The sequence below is a fragment of the Vanrija albida genome, assembly GCF_041260175.1.
Source record: "Vanrija albida strain AlHP1 chromosome Unknown contig_1, whole genome shotgun sequence".
Taxonomy (NCBI): Eukaryota; Fungi; Basidiomycota; class Tremellomycetes; order Trichosporonales; family Trichosporonaceae; genus Vanrija; species Vanrija albida.
This window is the reverse complement of record NW_027191420.1, coordinates 918,738-939,682: the sequence shown is the minus strand read 5'-3', so window position 1 is coordinate 939,682 and position 20,945 is coordinate 918,738. Positions and strand designations below refer to the sequence as shown.

Sequence of the window (20,945 nt, the reverse complement as noted above, 5' to 3'; positions counted from 1 at the left end):
AACTGACTTCAAAAGTTCAAGAGCGACTCCTACAACTCGACTTCTTCATCGTCCTCTCTTGTCTCTTCACCCAACACCCAATGTCAAGCTTCGCCTCCTCAGCCAACCCGTTCTTACCGCTGTTAACGGTCGACAACGCTGCGATGCGTCCTACCAGCCCCATCTGATCGAGCTCACTACTCACCACCTTCCCTCCCATCCTACTCTCCTCCCCTCCATCTCCACACCCACACCCACACCGCCCCTTTTATTCACGATCAGCACCCAATGCCACTGGTGTCTGGACGGGGAAAGGGGGGCAAGAATATCACTACCTTGTCCAGGCGCGCAATAGCTTTAGTCGGCCGTTGCGTGACCACTTGTGCCAGCGTTGGGAGTATCCATCCCGAGTCGGCCCCGGATGATCTAGGACATCTCAAACTAACACCGTGTTGTATTTCTTGCTGCATGCACCACTACATCTATTCCACTGTTGTTCACGGGTCCCACACCACGGCGGCGTCGTAGAACTCTTTTGCGATCGCAGCCTGGGTTTCGCGCGTCGTCTGGCCCTGCGACAGTTAGCGTCAGCAGGAGAAGACAACTGACCTCTCGGGGCTCGACGTTGCGAACGAAGAGGTACTGGCGGCTTGCTGTGTGATGTTAGCCTTCCGCGTACCTTGCTCAGCGCAGGCCAGAGTCTCACCCATGATCTTGGCACTGGGCTCTCCCGACCTGTCCGTGGACGTCTTGCTTCCGTAGCTAGCACCGCCGGTCTCGGCAAGGAGGACCATGCCAGCCTGTTGACGTCAGAGAATGGCACGGCCGACATTGAACTCACACAAACATCCCAGGGCCAGGGCTTTCGGGGTCAGTGGAGGTCGAGCGCCGGGCACTCACGCCAATCTCAAAGTAGCTGTGGTGAGGTCAGCAACCTACATTCCTGCGTCAACTGCCACTCACATGTCAAGGCCGCCCGAGGCAACGTAGGCGACGTTCAGAGCAGCACTGCCCAAGCTACGCAGCGAGTGGGCCATCTGGCCACCCTCCTTGATGTCAAGAGTGAGGTTCTTGAAGGTCTCAATCTTGTTGGGCAGAGCGGGCGTCGAACGCGAGCTGCCATACTCGACACCGATACTGCATTGTCAGCTGGTGCCACAGCTGGCTGCCTTACAGAGCCTCGCCGAGCGAGTTGAGAGGCTTGGCCTTGCCGGTCAGAGGGAGGCGAGCCGTCTCGTTGAGGAAGGCGCCACGGCCCTTGGCAGCCGAGTACAGCTGGTCAAGGAAGGGGTTGTAGACGACGCCGACAACGGGCACACCGCCGACAGTCAGGCCGATGGACGTGGCGACCATGGGGAAGCCATGGATCTGGGGTTAGTGATGCACAGTGCCGAGGGTGCTCACAAAGTTGGTGGTGCCGTCGATGGGGCTGCATGTCAGACGGGAAATCAGTCGCGTACCTACTCGACTGCACGGTTAGCAACGCCTACAGCACCACGACCTACCAATCCAAGTAGGCTCATCGGTGATCTCCTGGCCGGCGTACGTCTCCTCGCCAATGCTGGACTGTCAGGTGTACTCCGCAGACCTCCACCTACAACTTGTGGTGCGGGTAGGCGGCCGTGATCTTGCCGACGAGGAAGTCCTCGACAGCCTTGTCGACCTCGGTCACAAGCTGGTGGGTAAGCGACGCAAACTCAAGTCACCCACGTCCACAGAGTTCTGCTTCTGGTCCTCGTGGGCCGCATCAGAGGCGAAGCGCTTGGCCTGCCCCTCGCGGATCAGCTTGCCGGCCTGCAATGTCAGTTGGCGTCCGTTGGCAGCGGCGCACATCACGGGCAATGGAGATGGCAAACTTGAGGATCTCGTCGAGGTCGAGCTTGTCCGCCATTTTGTCTACTGTCGAGCTGTGGACAACACTGATGTTGTTGTTAAGCCGTGAGCACGAGTTGTCGCTCCTCGAACACACATGGTTGCGGCGCGCGCTATGACGTGCATCCATCGCGTGGGGCAGCGTGACGAGCGTGACCGTGCCTGGATGCCCCACGTGGCTTCTCTAAACATGCCCCCCGGATTGCCACGTCGGGAATAGCGGGGATTCGTATCGCCGACCCCAGAAGTGCCACTCTCGGAGGTTGGGCTTGAAACACCGATTTGTTCCCGCTCCAACGATTTGTGCGTTCGCTTGGGTGGTGAGTGCAGGATGGGACGGGCTGGCGCTGGCTGCTGGCGACTGGCCGGCTCCTCGCTGGGACTGTGGCTCGAGCTTGAACAGTTGCTCCAGCAACATCTCTATCCATCAAGCATCAAAATGGTGAGTAGAGACCATTGCATGGCGACACGGCAACCCAGACACGACGACTCCGGAGCACTCTACGGCAGCGACAGCGATCTCGACGACGCTCGATTCGACTACCTTGGGCGGTCGAGATGGGACGGAGAAGTGGTCGATCGGGCGAGCAACTGCGGTGGGAACGACCTTGAAGGAGGATGAGATGGGGACCGACGCCGCATTGCCTGATCGCTCGACCTCGCCGAACCAGTCGCCTTGCGTCGACCAGAGTGCTCCGAAACACGACTTGTCTGGGTTGTTTTGTCGCCAGTTGCAACTCGCCCTCAAGTTTTGAACATTTTGCTAACAGTGTGCTAGGGTCGCGGTCCTAAGAAGCACCTCAAGCGCCTTGCAGCTCCCTCTTCGTGGCTTCTCGACAAGCTCGGCGGCACCTACGTGAGTGCTTTGGGGGTGTGAATGTTCCAACAAATTTGCTGACCTCTACCCAAGGCCCCCCGCCCGTCTCCCGGTCCCCACAAGCTCCGCGAGTCGCTCCCCCTTACCGTCTTCCTCCGCAACCGCCTGAAGTACGCTCTCACCGGCAAGGAGGTCACTGCTATCCTCAAGCAGCGCCTCATCAAGGTTGACGGCAAGGTTCGCACCGACGAGACCTACCCCGCTGGCTTCCAGGGTTAGTAGCAAAGACTTTGCGCGTCGTCTTGCAGCACGGTCTAACCATTCCCAGACGTCATCACCATTGAGCGCTCGGGCGAGCACTTCCGTCTCCTTTACGACATCAAGGGCCGCTTCACCATCCACCGCATCACCCCCGAGGAGGCTTCGTTCAAGCTCCTCAAGGTCCGCCGTCACCAGCTCGGCGCCAAGGGTGTCCCCTACATCGTTACCCACGATGGCCGCACCATCCGTTACCCCGACCCGGCTATCAAGGTCAACGACTCGGTCAAGTTCGACTTTGTCCAGAACAAGATTGTCGGCCACCTCAAGTTCGAGCCCGGAAACGTTGTCATGATCACTGGCGGCCGTAACATGGGCCGTTCGGGTGTCATTGTCCACAAGGAGCGCCACCTCGGCGGCTTCGACATTGTCCACGTCCGTGACGTCCTTGACCGCACCTTCGCTACCCGCGTCGGCAACGTCTTCGTTCTCGGCGAGGGCGCCAAGGCCCAGATCTCCCTCCCCAAGGGCAAGGGAGTCAAGCTCTCGATCGCCGAGGAGCGTGACGCTCGTCGTCGCAAGGCGCAGGAGGCTTAAACTGTCTCTTTAGCAACTTGTTCGGGGGATGCACGCACTTTCAGATACAGAGCAATCAAAAGGCAGCCCACTGACAGTTGCCCCGTGGGGGTGAGGTGTGGCTGGTCTTCTGGCACCCACATCCTCGCGACTTGTAACACTGGAATGCATGTGGCGCGAGACTAGGGGTGCACGAGTGCACGAGAGGCAGGGGCAGAGACGGTCAGGTTCAAGTTGCAGGCGGCAGGGAGGAGGGAGTGAGTCGTTGCAAAGTTGCCGGCGGCTCGTGAGTGGTGCGGCGAAGCGCAAAGTCTGCAGCAATGCTAGGTCTGCAGCAATGCCAAGTCTGCGCAATGCTCTACTGCTTCATGCAAGGCTAGATAGTATGCTATCTACGTAGCGTGGGGCAGGCCACAGAGTGAGCCAGCCCAGTCCAAGCCGGCGCCGCTCGCTCGCTGCGCTCGCGTGCTGGCAGCTAGTCCTGGTCAACACGGTACTTTGCCTCCCTGGCCCGCGTCGTAGCATTGAGCATGTCGACGCGCTCCTCCTTGCTGGCGTTGTAGGCCACCGAGACCTGGTTGAACGGGTTGTCGGGGCTCTTCTGGAACTGCTTGTACAGGATCTCCTGCATCTGGTTCTGGCGGAGGCCTGGGTGCTGGGTGTGAGCGCGGCAGGTGGGGGGACTCACGTCCTCCTTGAGCTTGGGGAGCTCGGCGTCGACGTACGCCTTGAAGGCGGCCTTGAAGCGGCGTTCGGGGTGGCGCTCGATGAGGCCGGCCTGGGGGTGTGCGTTAGCACGAGCAAGCGAGCGGAGCGAGCGCGCGAGTGGTCGAGGTCGCGGCAGCGGGCTGGTCGAGGTCGACTGGCCAAAGCCAAGCCCCGCCGCCCGTCGGAGCCAGCCCCCGCCCCGCCAGCACCCTCCCCGCCGCCTTCGGCGACGGCTTCACGCACCTTTGCGCCAACCGCATCCGCGTCCGTCTTGGCATTCGCCAGCTCGAGCGCCTCGAGCATCTCATCGACGCCGACGGCGCTCAGCTCGGGCACCGCGCGCTCGTCGTCGCGGCGCAGGCCGAGCGGGTCGTCCGTCTTGAACGCGGCTGCGATGCCCGAGCTCTTGACAAACGCGTCCTTCTTCTTCGCGCCGGCCTTCGGCGCGGCCTTCTTGGTCGGCGCGGCGGCCTCCTCGGCGGCCAGGGCGGCGTCGCGCTCGGCCTTCTTGGCCGCGATCTCGGCCTTTTTCGCCGCCTCGAGCTCGGCCTTGGAGGTGCCCTTTGCTGCTGGTCAGTGCGGCCGACGGCGCGACCCACCGCCAGTCTTCCACTTGTCGGCCTCCTTCGCCTCCTTGGCCTTATTGGCCGCGTCGACCTTGGCCGCCTGGGGCGTGAGTTGTTGGATCGCGCGGCTCGCCCCCACGCCGCACCCACCTCGGCGTCGGCCTTGCGCGCGCGCCCCGCCTCCTTCTTCGAGTTTCCGCCCTTGTTAGGAGGCATCGTGCTGTGTGCTGTGCTGTGGTGTAGTTTGCGACAAGTGCAATGGCAAGTGCGAGCAACAAGGGCACGCGGACTCAACCTCGCCGCCGCGCCGAGTCAAAGTGGAGGTGGTCCGTTCGGCCGACGTGACGACATGGCCTCGCACGACGACGCTCCCACCAACCCCCCCGCCCACACTATTGTACACGGCGATGCATACGCCAACTTCTGACAAAATGACTACGGTGTTCCTACCCCTCCTACATCTTCTCGTACTTCGCCACCATCTCCTTCTGCTTCGCCTCCCACCGCTTACGCTCCTCCTCCTGTTCGTCCATCAGGCCCAGAACCAGGTCATCAGGCCCCTCGTCCTCAACAGCCCGCTTGTACTCCTCCTCCCACCCGTCGCCCCACTCCTCGTCGCGCTCGTCGTCCGCAACCGAGCTGCTCGTCGTCGGCAGCTGGCCAGAGCTCAGAGACGACTCGGCGTCGTCCGCAGCCGTCGCAAACACAGTGTCGTCCTCGAAACTCAGGCTGCTGCCAGTCGGCATTTCGCGCCGGCGCTGTCGTGCATGTTGCGCACGCGCATACTCGCGGCGCACTCGCTCGACTCCATCGCCGATATTCGCAGTCACCTGCCGGATCGGGATAGAGTTCCACAGCGACGCCTTGGAGGGCGAGCCGTTGGGCAGCTGCGGCAACTGCGGTGCCGGCCGCGACTCGAGGACAGAGTGCAGAGCAGAGTTGAGCGGCTCGCCAAACGAGTTGGCGTCCGGGGTCGCGGGGTGAACCTCGATCTCGGGGCGGTACACCATGCGCTTCGTCCGAGCCACCTTGTCAAGGACTGACAAGGGCGAGTAGTCGTCCGTGGGCACGGCGCCAAAGAACTCGACTTGTGGTGAGAGGTAGATTGACGGGGGAAGCAAGCGGAGGCTGCTGCTGTGCGTGCGGATCTCGGCATGACGGAGACTGTTGCCTTCGGCAGCCTTCAGTGGCGCCTTTGAAGGCAGTCTCAACGCGACAGCCGTTTCCTCAGCAGGGCCTCCACCCATCGGCATGGCCCATCGAGACTTGAGCTCGCTCTCGACAGCGAGATCCCCGTCGGGTAGCAACCCGGCCTTCTCCCGCATCATCTCGGTGAGGTTGCTCCGCCGGGGCGAGCCTTCAATCGGTGGCTGCTGGGCGGTAGACGTGATGCGGCGAGCCGCCAGGCGGGCGAGATCGAGATGGCTCGTCGCAGGGTGGTAGATGGCCACGTCCTGAAGGAGCACCTCCTTGTCCAGAGGGTTGAGTCGTGTCGACCCAAACGTCGCGAGGGCAAACGACCGTGGTGCCGCCTCACTCTCGCCCTCGGCCGGAGTCGCAAGTGGGCGTAGTCGAGCATACGGTCCAACCTCAATGGACAGAGGCTGTTGCTGGACCGGGTTGGGTACTTTGACGGACGTGTGGCTCGAGGCTGATGGCTTGCCACCAGACGGGTTGATGGGGAACACGTCTGCAGGAGTTAGCTCTGTCGCCAGCAGCGCACCCCAGTACTCACGAATGGTTCCCTTGCCCGTTCCGACGGCAATCCAACGCTCGTCAGAAGACCAGGACGCGGAGCGCACAACGGCCGAGGTATTGCCACGGCGGAGAACGTAGGACGCCCACACCTCTCCCTTGCAAGCTGAGCGCTTGCCAGCGGCCGCTCCACGGGGACGGACATCGAGGAGGTGGAACGCGCGTCCGTCGCTTGCCGCGGCGAAGAGACGAGATGAGCGCGGCGAGAATGAGAGGAAGGTGACGGGGTGCGCTCCGGGAGACGGTACATGTCGGCCGTTGCTTCCCGAGGGCCGCGGCGATGCTACCAGAGAGCGGGTCGGTGGTAGGCGGAAGTGAGCGATAAGCTCCGGGGTGGCACTGCCGCTGGACTGCACGTCGATGATCTTGATCCAGACGCCAGCGGGAGGGCGAGCGGCTGAGCCACTCTCCTGCAACGCGCCATCCTCGACAGAGCGGCTTTCAGCAGCGTACACGTTCTCGGCTTCCAGTGGGCCTCGCTCAGCTGGGGCGCTCGTTGCGAGTCTGCCACCGCTAGCCTGGCTCGCGGCCTTGGCGCCCATCTTGAGGCCGGCCCAGACGCCGCGAGCGACGCCCCCGCCAATTTCAACGGCAGAGGTTAAGAGGGCGCCCTGGGTCGTGGGCGGTGGGGTGGGCCGCGCAGAGCCGCTGCTCGCTCGGAGCCGGGTCGAGGAAGCTGCCGTGACGATGGAGCCAAGGCCATCTGCACCCGGCGTTGCCGAGGGCTCGGTCGTGGCAAAGGCCAAAAGTCTGCCTGACAGGCTAGCCACGGGTAACAGGGTGTGCGGGTTTGAAGGAAGATTATGGATATAATGGATGCTGGACAGATTGCGGTCAAAGAGATGAATAGTCGGGGTAGGATGCGACATGGTCTGGCGGTCAGCTGATGTATCAAGCCACAGAAGACACGTACAACAGCGATAACTCGAGGCGAGCTCGAAACGGCGGCGGTAACACCAACTCCGAGGTCGACACGCTGGAAGGCCTTGCCCGAGGCCAGGCTCACAAGCACCAAGGCAATGTGGCCATGAGGGGGCGACGGTGACCCGGCAGAGTGCACACTGCGACGTCAGCACGCTTCGAGTCCCCCTTCAGCTCTGGCTCACGTCAGTGCCACCACCGGGCCTCGCTTGCCCCAGAAGGTCTTGGGCAGCACATGAGCGTGCAAGACGCGCTCCTTGGCCGGGCGACCAAGCGGACGGATGGCATGCAGCGCGCTCGCCTTGACATCAGCCTCGTACACGACGTCAGGGATCGAGGCGACCTCCTCGGGTGGCGGGAACTGCTCGCGGACGTGTGGGTCGTCGGGAATGACGCCGTGGCGCAGGGCGAACACCTGGAGGGCATGGCGCGCCGAGCTAAGCAGCAACACACGACTGTGGCGTCAGCGTCGCGTTGGCGCGTCCACGACCTACGAGATGTGCCCGTCGCCGAGGTCGACGTCCTGCCACGTGGCCGACGACTCGCTGAGCTGAGGGATCGGCGGTGACGACGACGAGGACGTTGCCGCGCCGGCGGCACCTGCCTTCTCCTGCGATAGCGGAAGGAACCCTTTCAGCGACGCGAACGGGATGTTGTTTAGGATTGGGCCGAGGAGCGATGGCTGCGAGTCACTGGCACGCGTCAGCTCGGCGACGGCGACGGACGGATCAGCACACATACTCTACAGCGAGGGCTGCGGCTATCGTCAGCACTGATCTCCGGTTCCTGGGGCCCATGGGGGTGGTGCATCCACTCACCGACTCCTTCCCTCGGGCGGCGTGCGGGGCTGCCAGCGGCATGCCTCGGAGACGTGGTGTTGCCAGATGCATTGTCCACAGTGTCCGAGGCGGGCATGGGGGTGGGGTGGTGGTTGGCGCGGGTGTTGTGATGCCGGGTTGGTGCGCCGGGGGTACGCGTCGGCGTCGGGTGGGTGGTGTTGCCGTGGTCGCGTTGGGTTGTGAGTGGGAGTCGCGCGTGCGTGCGGTGCGATGCGATGCGATGCGAGTGGATGCGGGGGGTCGATCAGTGATGGAGTCGTGGATTGGGTAAGAGTGATGGCCAGGAAGCAAGAGCGAGTTGTGGGGAGAGGGGGGATGGGGGTGGCTGGGTGGTGGTAGAGTGGTTGCCGCCCAGCGCCGATAACGAGGACCGTCTCCGCTGCCGCCGCCGAGTCGAGTGGCAACAGGGGTTGGGTGCGTGTCTGACGTGTGCCGCCCGGTCCGATTATCGCGTCGTCACAGGCCGAGACGGATGTCTTGTCCTTGTCGCTTTTGACGGTTTCACGTCGTGTGTATGCTTGTCAGTGTGGGTGTCGGTGTGTGTGTGTCGGCTCGAGGAGAGACGAGTCAATGCACCACTAGCATTGTCGTGTCTTGCTTGTTATGACTTGATCGAGGCAAGTCACTTGGCAGACAGATACAACCCGGCTCGGTTGCCGGGTGGCGACACCCCACCCTGGCTCACCCGCTCCGTCGTCCGGCCCAACCGGATTAACCCTCGCCGCCGCCAGGAACTGCATCTGGCTGTGCACGCCGCTGCAACTCGTCCTGGTCCACGCCGTATGCATCGCTTCTGCCTCGGACAACGACGGCACCGAATGCATGGCACTTTGCTCCCGATCAAGCACAATGATGTCGACTCGGCCACCGACTCGACACGACGCACAACCGGCCGCGGCGATGAGGTAAGATGACGCCTGCTGGCGGCACCACTGGCCAGGAACCAGCGATCTGTTCGTTGGCGCTGTGGCATGCCTCGAGCTCGTCCGCTCGGGGCCAGCGTCACGGGGCACGGAGCCGACGAGCTCTGGGCCTGGCGGCCTGGGCTGGGGCTGCGGTGGGCACTGGCGTGGGAGAGTGCAGAGTGGCCAGCGGCCAGTGGCCAGTGGCACCGGGCACCGTGCCGTGCTAGTCACTGCTTCGTGGTGCACGACCACGTGTGAGGGTGGTTCTGCAAGCTGCTATTCGTGGCAACAGCATAGGCATGCGGCGAGCATGGCATGGGCTTTGGGTCGGGTCAGGAGCTGTTGGTGAGCCGCAGGTCCAGTCTGCATTCTGCGGGCGTCTGCACCTGACTGACTCGTCAGTCGGCGCACCACTCTGCGCTCTCAGCCGTCTCCACAGTCACGGCTCCCAGCCATGTCCCCGTCATGTCCCCGTCATGTCCCCGTCCCGTTCTGTCCCAGCAACCAGGCCTGCTCATCAGTGATGTCAGCGAACTGCCGTCGCCCGATGTCAGCGTCAACCTCAGCCCCTTGGTCCGCCCCGCCCCGCGCCCGCGGCTGCCCTTCCATCCGCGCATGGGTGCATGTACAACATAAGGTGCTGCGTGTCTAGTTGTTGGTCGAGGTCTGGTGCCCGCAGTTGAGACACTGTGCGGCGTCAGCGCTGTCCAGCCAACCGCGCCTACCTTGTAGAAGATGGTCGAGCCTTCGTCGGCAGAGCGCAGCTGCATCTCCTTGTAGCTCAGGCCGATGTGGCCGCAGTTGTCGCACTTTTCCTGCGCCTGGGAGCGTCAGCGGGCACACGACACGCGCACGCACAATCGGGTCGCGCCCCTTGGCCGCCTCCTCGCCCGTGAGCGTGTTCTGGACGAGCGCGCGCTTGCTCTTCAGCGCCGAGGGGAACGCGTTTGGCGACGAGTACGTCTTTGTTGGCAGGTTCTCGTACGCTGCGTGGTTAGCGCGCTGCAGCGGGGGCGGCGACGGCGGCAGCACCAGCACCGGCCCGAGCCCAACTCACACGACGCAGGCTCCTTGCGACCGCACTGGTGGCACTCGATCTCGTCCTGGTCGTCCCGTGGCAGGTCTAGCAATGTTCCGCAGACGGGGCAGAACAGGAGCGATCCGATACGGTGCGCCCGCGACGCCGAGGTGGTTGCTGGGGCCATGGTCGACGCGTTTCGAGGTGATAACAGTGCTGCGAGCGACAAAGTGGTCTGACGCCAAACAAAATCTTGGGTGTGGTCAAAGTGGAGGTGGATAGATGGGGGGATGAAACAATCCCACCCCGTGGCAAACGCCCCGTACGCCCCGTACGCCGAGTATCACATCCTCCCACTCCCCCCTCCCCGTCACATCGCTCCACAACACTTCAACCCAGCAACATGCATGACGACAAGCTATTAAGACCCAGTGGCCAAGACCTTGCCAGGTAACAAGACGACTAGCATCACAGGGTCGTATAATGCGCTCAAGGCTGAAACGAACACGAGGCACCACTAGAAGGGTGAATTAAACAGGAATTAGGGGGGAGGGGATGGGGGGAGGGGGTGGGACGAGGGTGGTGACAGGGATACACATTGGGTCGTCAATCTGGCTCTCGCAAGTCTTCTAAGCCGCCGCGGCAACAGCAGGAGCCGCGGGTGGTGCGACGGCCTTGGGCTGGAAACACGTTAGCTTCAAGTTGACAAGCGCAGAGACCAACACTCACGGCCTCGATCTCAATGGGCTCGGTCTTTGCGGGCTCCTCGATCTTAGGGGCGGCCTCCTCGACAGCAGCGGCCGCAGGGGGGACAACAGCGGCCTCGGTGGTGGCAGCAGGGGCCTCCTCAGAGACCTCCTCCTTGGGCGAGGCGACCTCCTTCTTGGGGGTGTCCTTGTGCTTGAAGAAGCCAGTGAAGCGGGCCGAGAGACGGCGGCCGGCCTTGAGGGCCTTGGCGGCCTCCTTCTCAGCGGCATCCTCAACCTTGTGGAGGGTCGACTCCTTGGCAGGGGCGGCCTCGGGGGCAGCGGCAGCCTCCGTGGCAACGGGGGCGGCCTCAGCCTCGGGGGCAGCGACCTCGCTGATGCCGTCAGCCATCAACCCCAGACAGGTACACTGAAGTAACTCACGCAACACGCTCGGCAACGGGCTCAGCAGCAGGGGCGGGGGCCTCGGCGGCAACCTCAGCGGCGGGCTCAGCGGCAGCCTCGACGGCGGGCTCAGCAGCGGCCTCGGTGGCGGGCTCAGCGGCAGCGGCGCCCTCAACAGGGTTGGCCTTCTCCGACTTGGGCGACTTGGGCTTCTTGCCAAAGAGCTTGGCGAAGAATCCCTTGCCCTCAGTCTTGACCTTGTCCTAACACAAGTCAGCGGGGCATCGTTCGGGATGGCACTACTGCTTACCTTAACGGGAGCGGCCTTCTTCTCGGCAGTCTTGGGGGCGTCGGTGGCAGCCTCGGTGGCGGCCTCCTCAGTGGCGACGGCCTCAGTAGCAGTGGTCTCGACGGCCTCGGCGGCGGGCTGAATGATGTCAGAAACTAAACGCATCACTAAAAAAGATAACGCGTGACGTACCGCAGCGGCAGTCTCGACAGGGGCAACAACCTCGGCGGGAACCTCAGCAACGGGAGCAACAACCTCGGCGGGGACGGCGGGAGTCGCCTCGACGACGGGGGCGGTGGCCTCAGTGGCGGCGACAACGACCTGGATACCGATAGCGTTCAAGGTTTGCGAGTGAGATGGAGAATCATGGTTAGCGATCGGCTGCTCCGCAAGAAACTTCTTTTGGTGGGAGGTGTGAATTGGGACCCGAGCCTACGTGATGTCGACGCGTCACGCCACTTGGCCAACGTTTCACTACAGGTCTCACCACGCATGGATCAACAAACATGCAGGAGCACGTTCCGAGTTGCGGCGCACAGTGACCATGCCAGGATGTGCATTGCACCGTCGACAGTTTGGCGGGTGGCCCTGCGGCCCCGTGCTTGGCAGTGGCGAAACCACCCTGCTCTCTGGGCCGAGAGGAAGGTTGGCTGACCCAAATGCCTGGCGTGGGAGCGCGAGAAAGCAACGGCATGGGTTGACGTGCGACGCAAGCATGCACACGGCGGCGCGTTGGGAGACACGGGTGTAGGCACTGGGGAGGGAAGGGGGGAAGGTCTCGACTCACCTTGTTCTCCTCGGTGGACATTATGATGGGTTGTTGGAAAGGAGAGTGGGTGGCAAAAGGTAGAGTGTAGTGGTTAGAGTGCCGGGTTGGTTGTCAGATTAAGGCTGCTGTGTGTGCTGGCCGTGTAGTGGACTATAGAGGTGGATGACTGCTTGTGCAACTGGGTAAAGAGTTGGACGAGAGAGGAGAGAGTAGAGAGTAGAGTGGAGAGAGAGGAGGAAGGAAGTTGAGAGAGAAGCAACTAAGACGTGTTGAAATGTATGTGCAAAGGAGGAATCGCAGAGGAAACCGGTAGGGCGGACGGGTTGGGATGCGTGTCGGACAGAGCGGCGGGCGGCGTGGGCGTGGGCGGCGGGGGTGGGCGGGGTGGGGAACGGGTGGGTGGGTGCTTTGCTTTGATGGGTGGTGTGTGTGGGTGTGTGGGTGGGAGACGAGTGGTCGGGGACCTGACCTGAACCGTTGGGCCGACCTGCCGACTGGCTGCCTGCCTGCCTCGCTGCCTGGCTGCCTGCCCGGGCTGGACCTGACCCGACCTGACGCGCGCGCCAACATTCCAGGTTATGACAACCGGGCTGGGGACTGGGCTGCGCGGGCGGGCGGGCGGGCGGGCGGCACGCGGGCAGACGGGCTGTGTGGGCTGTGATCTGGCCTCTGTGTGTCTTGCTGCTTGCGTCGCGCCTGCGTCGCGCCGTGCGAGAAGGGCCAAGGGGTTTGTTGCCAAAATGTGGTTGGGTGGCGGATGGGCCGCCAGGAGTCAATGTCCCGTTCGTGTCTGGTGTGTTTCCCGGATGGCGGCAGTGGAGACTGAGGCGGCGGCGGCGCGCGGCAGGCGGCAGACGGGCAGAGGGGCAGAGGGGGCGACGAGCTTGTCACAACGGCGGCGGCGGCGCGGCGGCCCTTGTCCTGACTGACCGTGTCGCGGTCGAGTCGACGCGAGTCAAAGGAAGGCCCGAGCGAGTGACCGGCAACGGCAACCAGCCAGCGAGCCAGGCCAGCCAGACGCCAAACGCCAGCCTCGCTGCTTTCGTTTCAGCTATGCTGAATTTGCCCTAGCGCCGTACGCCTCGGCGCGCGCCGCAGCCGCCCGCCCCGCCAGGCAGGCAGGCAGGAAGAGTGCCCGTGCGAGGACGCGCACACAAACACCCACACCCAGACGACAAGTGTGCCAGTGCCGTCCCAGTCGACACCTTCCCTTTGGCAATCGCGACAAGCCCGCCGCGCCCGCCCCTCCCCCCTTCTTGGTCTGGAAGCCTGGCTGCCTGGCCTTCGCCACTCCCCACGGAGTGCATAGGCAGCTACTACTCCTGCTGCTGCGCTTTGAGCACGAGACCGGAGGAGTACTAAGCCATTCCAGCAAGATTGCATAACGGATTTCAGATTTGGTCGTCACCCCAACCGGCAGGTGGTCCGTAGTGTCCCGACTAATTCTTGCTTTGGCTGGGTGGCAAAAAAGAAAACAGGCCAGTCAGTCGGTCGCGTCACGGGTCACGGGGCAAATAGGGACAAGGGGCCGCTGGCGGGGCGCGGGCTGATCCAGCAGACATTCAGGGTGTGGCGTGACCTAGATTGTGTACAGTGCCAGTCTCCCATTTCAGGGAAAGAAAAAAAAGTTGGTCAGGCGCGCAGTTGACTGCTTCGGTGCCTTGCCATGCGCGCGTGACTGTCAGGGTCAACCACAATCTCTCTAGTCGCAGTCGGGTCGTCCTTGTTGCAGCGGGGCGGCGCGACGGGCAGCCCGCGGCGCGACGGCGGGCGTGACATGCCAACGACGATTCGAGAGAGAACGACAACGGTGCGAGCCAGCCAGCCCGTCAGAACAATAAAGCCATCGGAGCCACCTTGCTCGGCCGTCGTCCGAAAATTTTGCTATTGCCCGGTCGGGCGCTCGCTCGTTCGCTCCTTCGCTCACTCGACGCGTCGGCTGCTTCGCGCGACTGATTGCCCTTTGGCAGACCGCGACGTGGCGCGTCATTCCCAAATGGGTCGGGGCGCGTATCGTCCCCTTGCTCCTCTTGCTCGAGTTAGCGACAAGAGACAGCAATGGCAGCAAACTGATTGGCTTCTTGGCCCTGCCGGGTTGCTCGGCCCCTGCCTCGCTCGCTCGCTCGGGCTTGCATGGTCGGTCGGTGGCAGCAGCCACAATCGCGATCAACCGAGGAGCAGCGAGCAGCGCGCAGTGCCCATGTGCGCAGTGGAGGGGGCATGCCACACGCCTGTTTCAGTCATTGTTTCGCTGCTGCACGCGCCGCAGCCTGTCGCTGTCAATGGCACCTTGAAGTGCACCATTTGACCAAGGTCTGACGCGAAGGGCATTCAAGTGTGACGGCCGTTTCAAAGGGGGCGTCGACGGCGCGACGGCGCGACGGCACAGCCAGTGTCAAGCGCCGGCGACAGCGCCAGCGTCGTCTCGATCCCTCCCCATGCAGTGCAGACCAAAAGGCCAAAAGCCGGCCAGTGCGTCGAGCCAGGCCAGTCGGGCCTCGGGTGGACCCGTGCACCGCGCTGTCGCCATGTCCTGATATGCCCGTATCCATCTGTGACAACTTGTGACGGCTTGTGCAGCGGCCAGCGCGGCCAGGCTGCTTTCCCTGCTGCCCACATGCTCAACTTGCAATCGCCAGGAGAGTGCACATGCACAGACCAGGCAGTATCCGGTGAATTGAAACACGACGGCCGGCGGATCGAGTTTGGCGACGCCTCTTCCCCCTCGTCCCCTTCTGGCCCATCACTCGTCTTCCTTCACCCAGTCACACCCGCCCCAGCGAGCCACAGTTACTCACCGCGGGTGATGAAGACTGACCAGTCCTACGAGGGGCAGGCGCGACGACAACCTAGCCCAGCCCCGAAACAGCAGCCTCATCATTCGGCCCGAGGGGAAACCTTACGCGTCCCGGCTAGCTACGGCCCTGGTTGGCGTTGTAGCCGCTCGCCGCTGGCAGGGGAGGCGTCGTGCAAGGTTCCATCCCGAAACGGGCAGTGCACCGCCGCCGACGCCTCTGACACGCCACAGATCGCGAGCGCTCGACGGAACGGAGCACGTCGCGTCGCGCGACCGCCGACCGGAATGGGGATGGCATGGGGCGGGGACGCGTTGGCGTGTTGGCACTCACACTGGCACTCGACTCTGACGCGATATCAAGGCACCAACGCGACTGACTGACTGACTGACCCCTGCCTCGCAATCGAATGCCAACTGCTGTGCATGCGGGTACAACTGTCACCACTCCCTTGACAGTTACAGGATGATCTCAAATACAAGTACACCAGTCGCCCTGTCGCCCTGTCGCCGTCGCCGTTCACCGTTTTACTTCTTCTGCTCGGCAACCTGGGTGAGGAGGCCCTTGCCCTCGAGGAATGACGCAATGTTGTCGAGGACAAGGAGCTCCATCTTGCGCTGAGTGTCCTTGGTCTCGGTGCCCATGTGGGGGAGGACGGTGATCTTGTCGTTGGACAGGAGCTTGGGGTTGACGTTGGGCTCGTCGGGGAAGACGTCGAGGCCGGCCGAGAAGAGGTGGCCGCTCTCGAGCGCCTCGAGGAGGGCCTCCTCGTCGACAACACCACCACGGGCAGTGTTGACGAGGATCGAGCCCTTCTTCATCTGGGCAAACTGCTCCTTGCCAAACGAGTTCTTGGTCTTGTCGTTGAGGGGGAGGTTGAGCGAGACAACGTCCGACTGACGGAGGAGCTCCTCGGCGCTCGAGACGTAGGTGCAGGGGAAGTCGGGCTTGGGCGAGATCTCGTTGCGGTTGTAGTAGATGACCTTCATGTCGAAGGCAATCAGGCGCTTGGCGAGGGCAGAGCCGATGCCGCCCATGCCGATGATGCCGACAGTCTTTCCATCGGGGTCAAGGGCGGGAACGAGGCCGGCCTTCCACTTGCCCTCACGGACGTTGACCTCGGCGCGCCAGAACTGGCGGAGGGCCGAGATGGTGAGGAAGGCGGCGACGGTAGCAGTGGCCGAGTCGACAGCCTTGGGTGTGTGGCTGACGAGGATGCCGCGGGCAGTGGCAGCGGCGACGTCGATCTGGTCGTAGCCGGCACCGTTGTGGGCAATGAGCTTGACGCTCTCGGGGAGCTTGTCAATGAACTCCTTGTCGAAGAAGCCAATGGCGTCTGGGGGTTGTCAGGACGAGCTCTTCCCATGGTGCAGCCGCAGCGCTGGGGACACTCACTGGCCGAGTCGTTGTGACGGTAGATGGCGGTGATGCCAGCGTACTTGGTCTTGAGGTCCTCGAAGAAGGCCTCGCGCGAGGGCGACGAGAGCTCGACAATCTCAGCGAGGGGGCCAATGATCTTCTTGGCGTCCTCCTTGGTCCAGATGAGACCGAGCTGGGGGTTGGCTGGGTGGCTGTCAGCCACAGCCCGACGAGGACGACATCAGCCCATCCAACACTTACCGGCGATGAGAACCCTGGGAGTCGACATTTTGTTGTACTTTTCGCAAGAGCTTGTAGCTGGAGGAAGTGGGGAGAACAGGAGTGTCGTGTTCGAGCTCGGCCGTTGATGTAGTCGCCCCAATGCTAGCCTGCGAGGCCATTGACCGCCGACTGCCGTCCTCTGAAACGGTCCGGAAGTTGGCCAAACCCTACATTCCGGTCCGAAGATCCGGAGCAAAGAGGCCAAGACGCGTAGTTGGGAGGGCCGGACAATGGCACGGTTAATCACGTGATGTGCCATGTGAACAACGCGTGGTCTGCGCGTGGTATGACATCAGGCTTGGAGGGGTGCGAGAGAGGCCAGCCTCGAAGGGCGAGGCGAGGTCCGCGCCGCAAAAAAGGTCGCCTGTTTACTTTGGCGGAGATCGACTTGCAGCCTGACAAGCGAATATGACGACATGGGGGGCCAGCTGGCGACTTGGGCGAGCGGTGGCCTCCAGGACGTGGCAGGGAGGCCAGTCATTTGGCATGAAGCACACACATGTCTGGCTGAGGTCACGACTTGCACGACATGAGACCAGGCAGCGTGGACAGCTGATAAATCACGATGGCAGATGGGCAGGAGAGTGGGAGGGAGGACAATTCTCGCCGGGATGGGGCGGTGGGCATCGTTGTTGGGGAAACGCCGACAGCTTGTCTTGGTCGGCGACCAGTACCCAGTCTACCATCGTTGTCTGTCGGAAAGCTGCCCCCACGGTGACCGTGCATCACATACTCCAGCAGCAGCGACTAGCGAAGTCTCACCATCTAAAAGCGTCAAAATACGCGCTGCGCTTGCTGAATAATCTCCGTTATCACTGGTGCTCCGCATGGGCCCACCAACTTCCCGAGAGCGATGGCGCCACAATTGCTCGGTTATGTGACCGAGGTCATGACCGAGACCATCGCTCTTTCCACAATACATCTCTCAACGACGCTGTTATCGTTGTATCCAACACTTTCCCGGCTGCATACGACACTCGACATCAACATGCCTCCTGCAGCATCGAATTCATCTGCTGCCAACGCGTCGGGGGCCAGTGCGGGCGGGGCAAAGTCAACCTCCACCTCCTCGGCGACGGCGACCAACTCCTCCACCGCAAACCCACCGCGTCCGCCGCGCAAGCTCAACCGCTCTGCAAACCAGCTGCATAGGAACCAGGCCTGCCTGCCGTGCCGTCGCCGTCGTATCAAGTGCGATGCGGGCCGCCCGCACTGCGCGTCATGCGTGCGCTCGTTCCGCTTCCTCGCTCGCACCCAGCCCGATCCCGAACGCGATTCACAGGGCATCCAGTGCCAGTACGAGGACGGCGACGAAGGCGAGGGCGATGATGGGATGTCGAGCCAGAACGAGGACCCGCGCGAGGCTGTCCGCAAGCTCGAGGCTCGCATCAGTGAGTACATGCACCTATTGAAGGCGCCGTGCACCTCCGCTGACTTGTACCACAGCCGAGCTGCAGACGACGCTCGCGCAGATGACTACGCCTGGGGGTGAAGGCCCGCCCAGGCCGGGCGACGATGATCTCGGCTGGGCCAGCTCGGCTCAGGCGCAACCCCATCCGTCTGCATCGACGCTCGACATCCAGCGCACCAACGGCGTTCCCGACTTCCTCGACGTCAACAACATGAGGGACCCCGAGCCACCAACGTACGTGTCCGGCCTTACCGGCATCCCGGGGGTTGCCCAAGTGCCCCTGCTATCGTCTCGGCATAACGGCCCCGCGAGCGAGGCGCCCGATCAACACGCAATGCTCGTCGACTTGGGGTTCAGCGGCTTCGTCTCGCACCCGCCCGACGTCCAGCCCAACGCGACGGCCCCCGCCGTGTCCACCGTCATCGACGACGATGCGGGCAAGGTGGGAGGCGCGTTCCTCGACATCATCTGGCCCGGATGGCCGCCCCGCCTCCCGACACCGGCCATGCTCGAGCATCTGTGAGTGCCCGCTGTTGTTGCGCCTGCTGACCGCCCAGCGTTGGGACATTCTTCACCATGGTCCCGTCCATCTCGCGTATCCTCCACCGCAAGTCATTCATGGCCCGGCTCGCGCTGCCACCCACGCATGCCAACTTTCCTCACACGGGCTTGTTGCACGCAATCTGTGCCGTCACCGCGCGCTACTCTGCCGCCGTGTACACGATCTCGGTTGAAGAGTCGATGACGCAGACCAACGCTCGCCTCCACGGCCTCTACAAGCGTCCAGCCGGCATGAGTGCCGATGAGGAGGCGACATCCCAGGCCTGCTTCGGCGAGCGACACGCTGCGTTTGCGCGACTCGAGCTGCGACCTGGGGAGGCGACGGGGCGAAAATTGCTCGAGATCTGCCAAGCTCAGACGATCCTGATCACCTTCTACCAGCAACATGGTAAGTAGTAGGCCACAAGCTCTGGACACTGACATCGTTAGCCAAGTGGATCGACGGCTGGGGCATGACTGGACAGGCTACGCGCTTTTGTGTCCCTCTCGGTCTCCTCCAGGACACCAAAGTCAGGGGCCATGTTCGCAATGCTATCATCCCGCCGTATCAAGAGGACTGGGACCGTGAGGAACGCCGCATCCTCATGTCGTACATCTTCTGTCAAGATTTCATGTGCTCTGCAACGTCGGGCTGGCCGAACGCGCTCGCACTGGACGAGGTGGTGAGTGGAATGATGAATTGGTGGACGTGCTGCTGACGTCGAATAGATGAGCCGCTTGCCTGCTGGCCGGGAAGACTTTGACCGAGGATCCGAGGTTCCAGAGAACCCTCAGACATGGCACTCGCCCGACTTGTACACCACTCACCCCGTTGCAGACCCCTTTGTCATCTTCGCCAAGGGGCTGCACCTGCTCGGTCAGATTATCAAGTTCCGTCGCAAGTGCCAGGCTCTTCCCGACGTCATGAGGGCGTACAACACCCCCCTGTTCAAGAAACTCGACAACGATGTGACGGCGTTCCGGTTCTCGTTCCCCTCGAGCCTACGCGACCCGCTTCGGACCTTCAACAATGCCAAGGGCATTGACGCAGACCTGGTTGTGAGTAGTAACGGGGTCGTCGATATGGTTGCTGATGTTGCTCAGAGCGCCCATCTCATCCCGCACATTGCCGCGATCAACCTGCACGAGCCGTTTGCCGACGTTACAAACCCCCAAGACCCCGCGTCCAACCGGATCCTCGGCGAGGCTCGCGCCTGCCTCAGCTTGGTGTATCTCCTCGCGAGCACGGCACTCGACTTCTCCTACGTTCTCAGCCCAGTCAATTCTTGTGAGTGACGCCAGGGGCGAGTTGCACGGTGTCTGACACCACCAGTCTACTTCTTCGCCGCATGCCGAACCTTTGTGCTCTTCTACCAGCGCGCCCTCGAGATTCGGGACCTGCAGGCGGCCAAGCTCCTCCTGTCCGAGATTGACGTGTTCAGGATGACCTTTGCCTCAATGGGCAAGCGGTTCCCCCTCGGCGCACGCCATGGCGGCATGATCGACAAGATGCTGCAAGAGTGCCACGCCGAGCTTGCTGTCGAGCCCGAGGCGGTCCGAGACGACGGGTTGGCGCTCGGCGCCATTGCACTTCCCGAAGTGGATCTGCGCCAGCACCAGGCGTTCCCATTCGACCGGTCGGCCGACTATGACCTCGAGGGCAAGCGTCTGAACGGCAGCAGCCCCGACAGCCTGGGGACCCTTCCGTACGAGCCCACCGGACGGCCCGAACTCGTCATGGACCGGAACCACCCGTTCTCGCTCCTCTTCCTCACGCCAGGGACAACGCTCCGTGAGAAGGTTGACCAGTCGCGCGGGCGTGCCCCGTCGAACAAGTCGTCACCATCGACCCACAGCATTACCACTCCAGAACAGATTTACAGCATGCCCCCCGACCAGATCACGGCGCCAACCTTGTTCCCGCCTTCCGTGTCCGACCCCGGCGCGTTTGGCTGGCTCCAGTTTGTCCCTCCAACAACCACGCTCTCGTCAAACCTGTCGTCCTCATCGTCCCTCACGCCCGAGGAGCAGCTGAGCGCTCCAGGCTCCGTATAATCAGAAGAATTTTCATGATTAATAATGTAATCGGGCACGCGTGTATCTTGTTGTACTTGACTCGGTTCTATTCTACAATGCAAAACTTGTATATACAGTGAGATCGAGGGAGCGGAGCAGGTATGTGTAGTGTCTTGGGG

At 62.7% G+C, this 20,945-nt stretch overlaps 8 protein-coding genes across 8 annotated transcripts; 2 read left to right on the top strand and 6 right to left on the bottom strand.

The window, feature by feature from the left end:
• Window positions 1–476: 476 nt before the first annotated feature.
• Window positions 477–1,870, bottom strand: Q8F55_000401 (uncharacterized protein; the record flags this gene model as incomplete). Its single annotated transcript, XM_069349054.1, has 13 exons — window positions 477–551; window positions 589–632; window positions 686–779; window positions 821–841; window positions 880–895; window positions 943–1,116; window positions 1,154–1,347; window positions 1,384–1,408; window positions 1,444–1,447; window positions 1,485–1,540; window positions 1,578–1,654; window positions 1,690–1,773; window positions 1,811–1,870. The coding sequence occupies 13 exons, from the start codon at window positions 1,868–1,870 to the stop codon at window positions 477–479; spliced, it is 924 nt and encodes a 307-aa protein (XP_069212598.1).
• Window positions 1,871–2,290: 420 nt separating this feature from the next.
• RPS4 (40S ribosomal protein eS4) lies at window positions 2,291–3,523 on the top strand (the record flags this gene model as incomplete). The annotated part of the gene is made up of 4 exons (XM_069349053.1): window positions 2,291–2,293; window positions 2,630–2,707; window positions 2,762–2,942; window positions 2,997–3,523. The coding sequence occupies 4 exons, from the start codon at window positions 2,291–2,293 to the stop codon at window positions 3,521–3,523; spliced, it is 789 nt and encodes a 262-aa protein (XP_069212597.1).
• A 454-nt stretch (window positions 3,524–3,977) lies between these two features.
• On the bottom strand, window positions 3,978–4,992 carry Q8F55_000399 (uncharacterized protein; the record flags this gene model as incomplete). Its single annotated transcript, XM_069349052.1, has 4 exons — window positions 3,978–4,280; window positions 4,454–4,776; window positions 4,810–4,876; window positions 4,927–4,992. 4 exons carry the CDS (start codon window positions 4,990–4,992, stop codon window positions 3,978–3,980), a joined length of 759 nt encoding a protein of 252 aa, XP_069212596.1.
• Window positions 4,993–5,231: 239 nt separating this feature from the next.
• On the bottom strand, window positions 5,232–8,367 carry Q8F55_000398 (uncharacterized protein; the record flags this gene model as incomplete). The annotated part of the gene is made up of 6 exons (XM_069349051.1): window positions 5,232–6,466; window positions 6,512–7,403; window positions 7,445–7,592; window positions 7,638–7,907; window positions 7,947–8,144; window positions 8,267–8,367. The coding sequence occupies 6 exons, from the start codon at window positions 8,365–8,367 to the stop codon at window positions 5,232–5,234; spliced, it is 2,844 nt and encodes a 947-aa protein (XP_069212595.1).
• Window positions 8,368–9,844: 1,477 nt separating this feature from the next.
• Window positions 9,845–10,401, bottom strand: RPA12 (DNA-directed RNA polymerase I core subunit rpa12; the record flags this gene model as incomplete). Its single annotated transcript, XM_069349050.1, has 4 exons — window positions 9,845–9,883; window positions 9,922–10,017; window positions 10,055–10,182; window positions 10,254–10,401. 4 exons carry the CDS (start codon window positions 10,399–10,401, stop codon window positions 9,845–9,847), a joined length of 411 nt encoding a protein of 136 aa, XP_069212594.1.
• Window positions 10,402–10,843: 442 nt separating this feature from the next.
• Window positions 10,844–12,402, bottom strand: Q8F55_000396 (uncharacterized protein; the record flags this gene model as incomplete). The annotated part of the gene is made up of 6 exons (XM_069349049.1): window positions 10,844–10,894; window positions 10,944–11,295; window positions 11,345–11,568; window positions 11,616–11,732; window positions 11,787–11,915; window positions 12,382–12,402. 6 exons carry the CDS (start codon window positions 12,400–12,402, stop codon window positions 10,844–10,846), a joined length of 894 nt encoding a protein of 297 aa, XP_069212593.1.
• A 3,283-nt stretch (window positions 12,403–15,685) lies between these two features.
• On the bottom strand, window positions 15,686–16,806 carry Q8F55_000395 (uncharacterized protein; the record flags this gene model as incomplete). Its single annotated transcript, XM_069349048.1, has 3 exons — window positions 15,686–16,494; window positions 16,554–16,721; window positions 16,779–16,806. 3 exons carry the CDS (start codon window positions 16,804–16,806, stop codon window positions 15,686–15,688), a joined length of 1,005 nt encoding a protein of 334 aa, XP_069212592.1.
• A 981-nt stretch (window positions 16,807–17,787) lies between these two features.
• Window positions 17,788–20,805, top strand: Q8F55_000394 (uncharacterized protein; the record flags this gene model as incomplete). The annotated part of the gene is made up of 7 exons (XM_069349047.1): window positions 17,788–18,190; window positions 18,246–18,729; window positions 18,768–19,159; window positions 19,201–19,433; window positions 19,480–19,809; window positions 19,855–20,038; window positions 20,084–20,805. The coding sequence occupies 7 exons, from the start codon at window positions 17,788–17,790 to the stop codon at window positions 20,803–20,805; spliced, it is 2,748 nt and encodes a 915-aa protein (XP_069212591.1).
• Window positions 20,806–20,945: the final 140 nt, after the last annotated feature.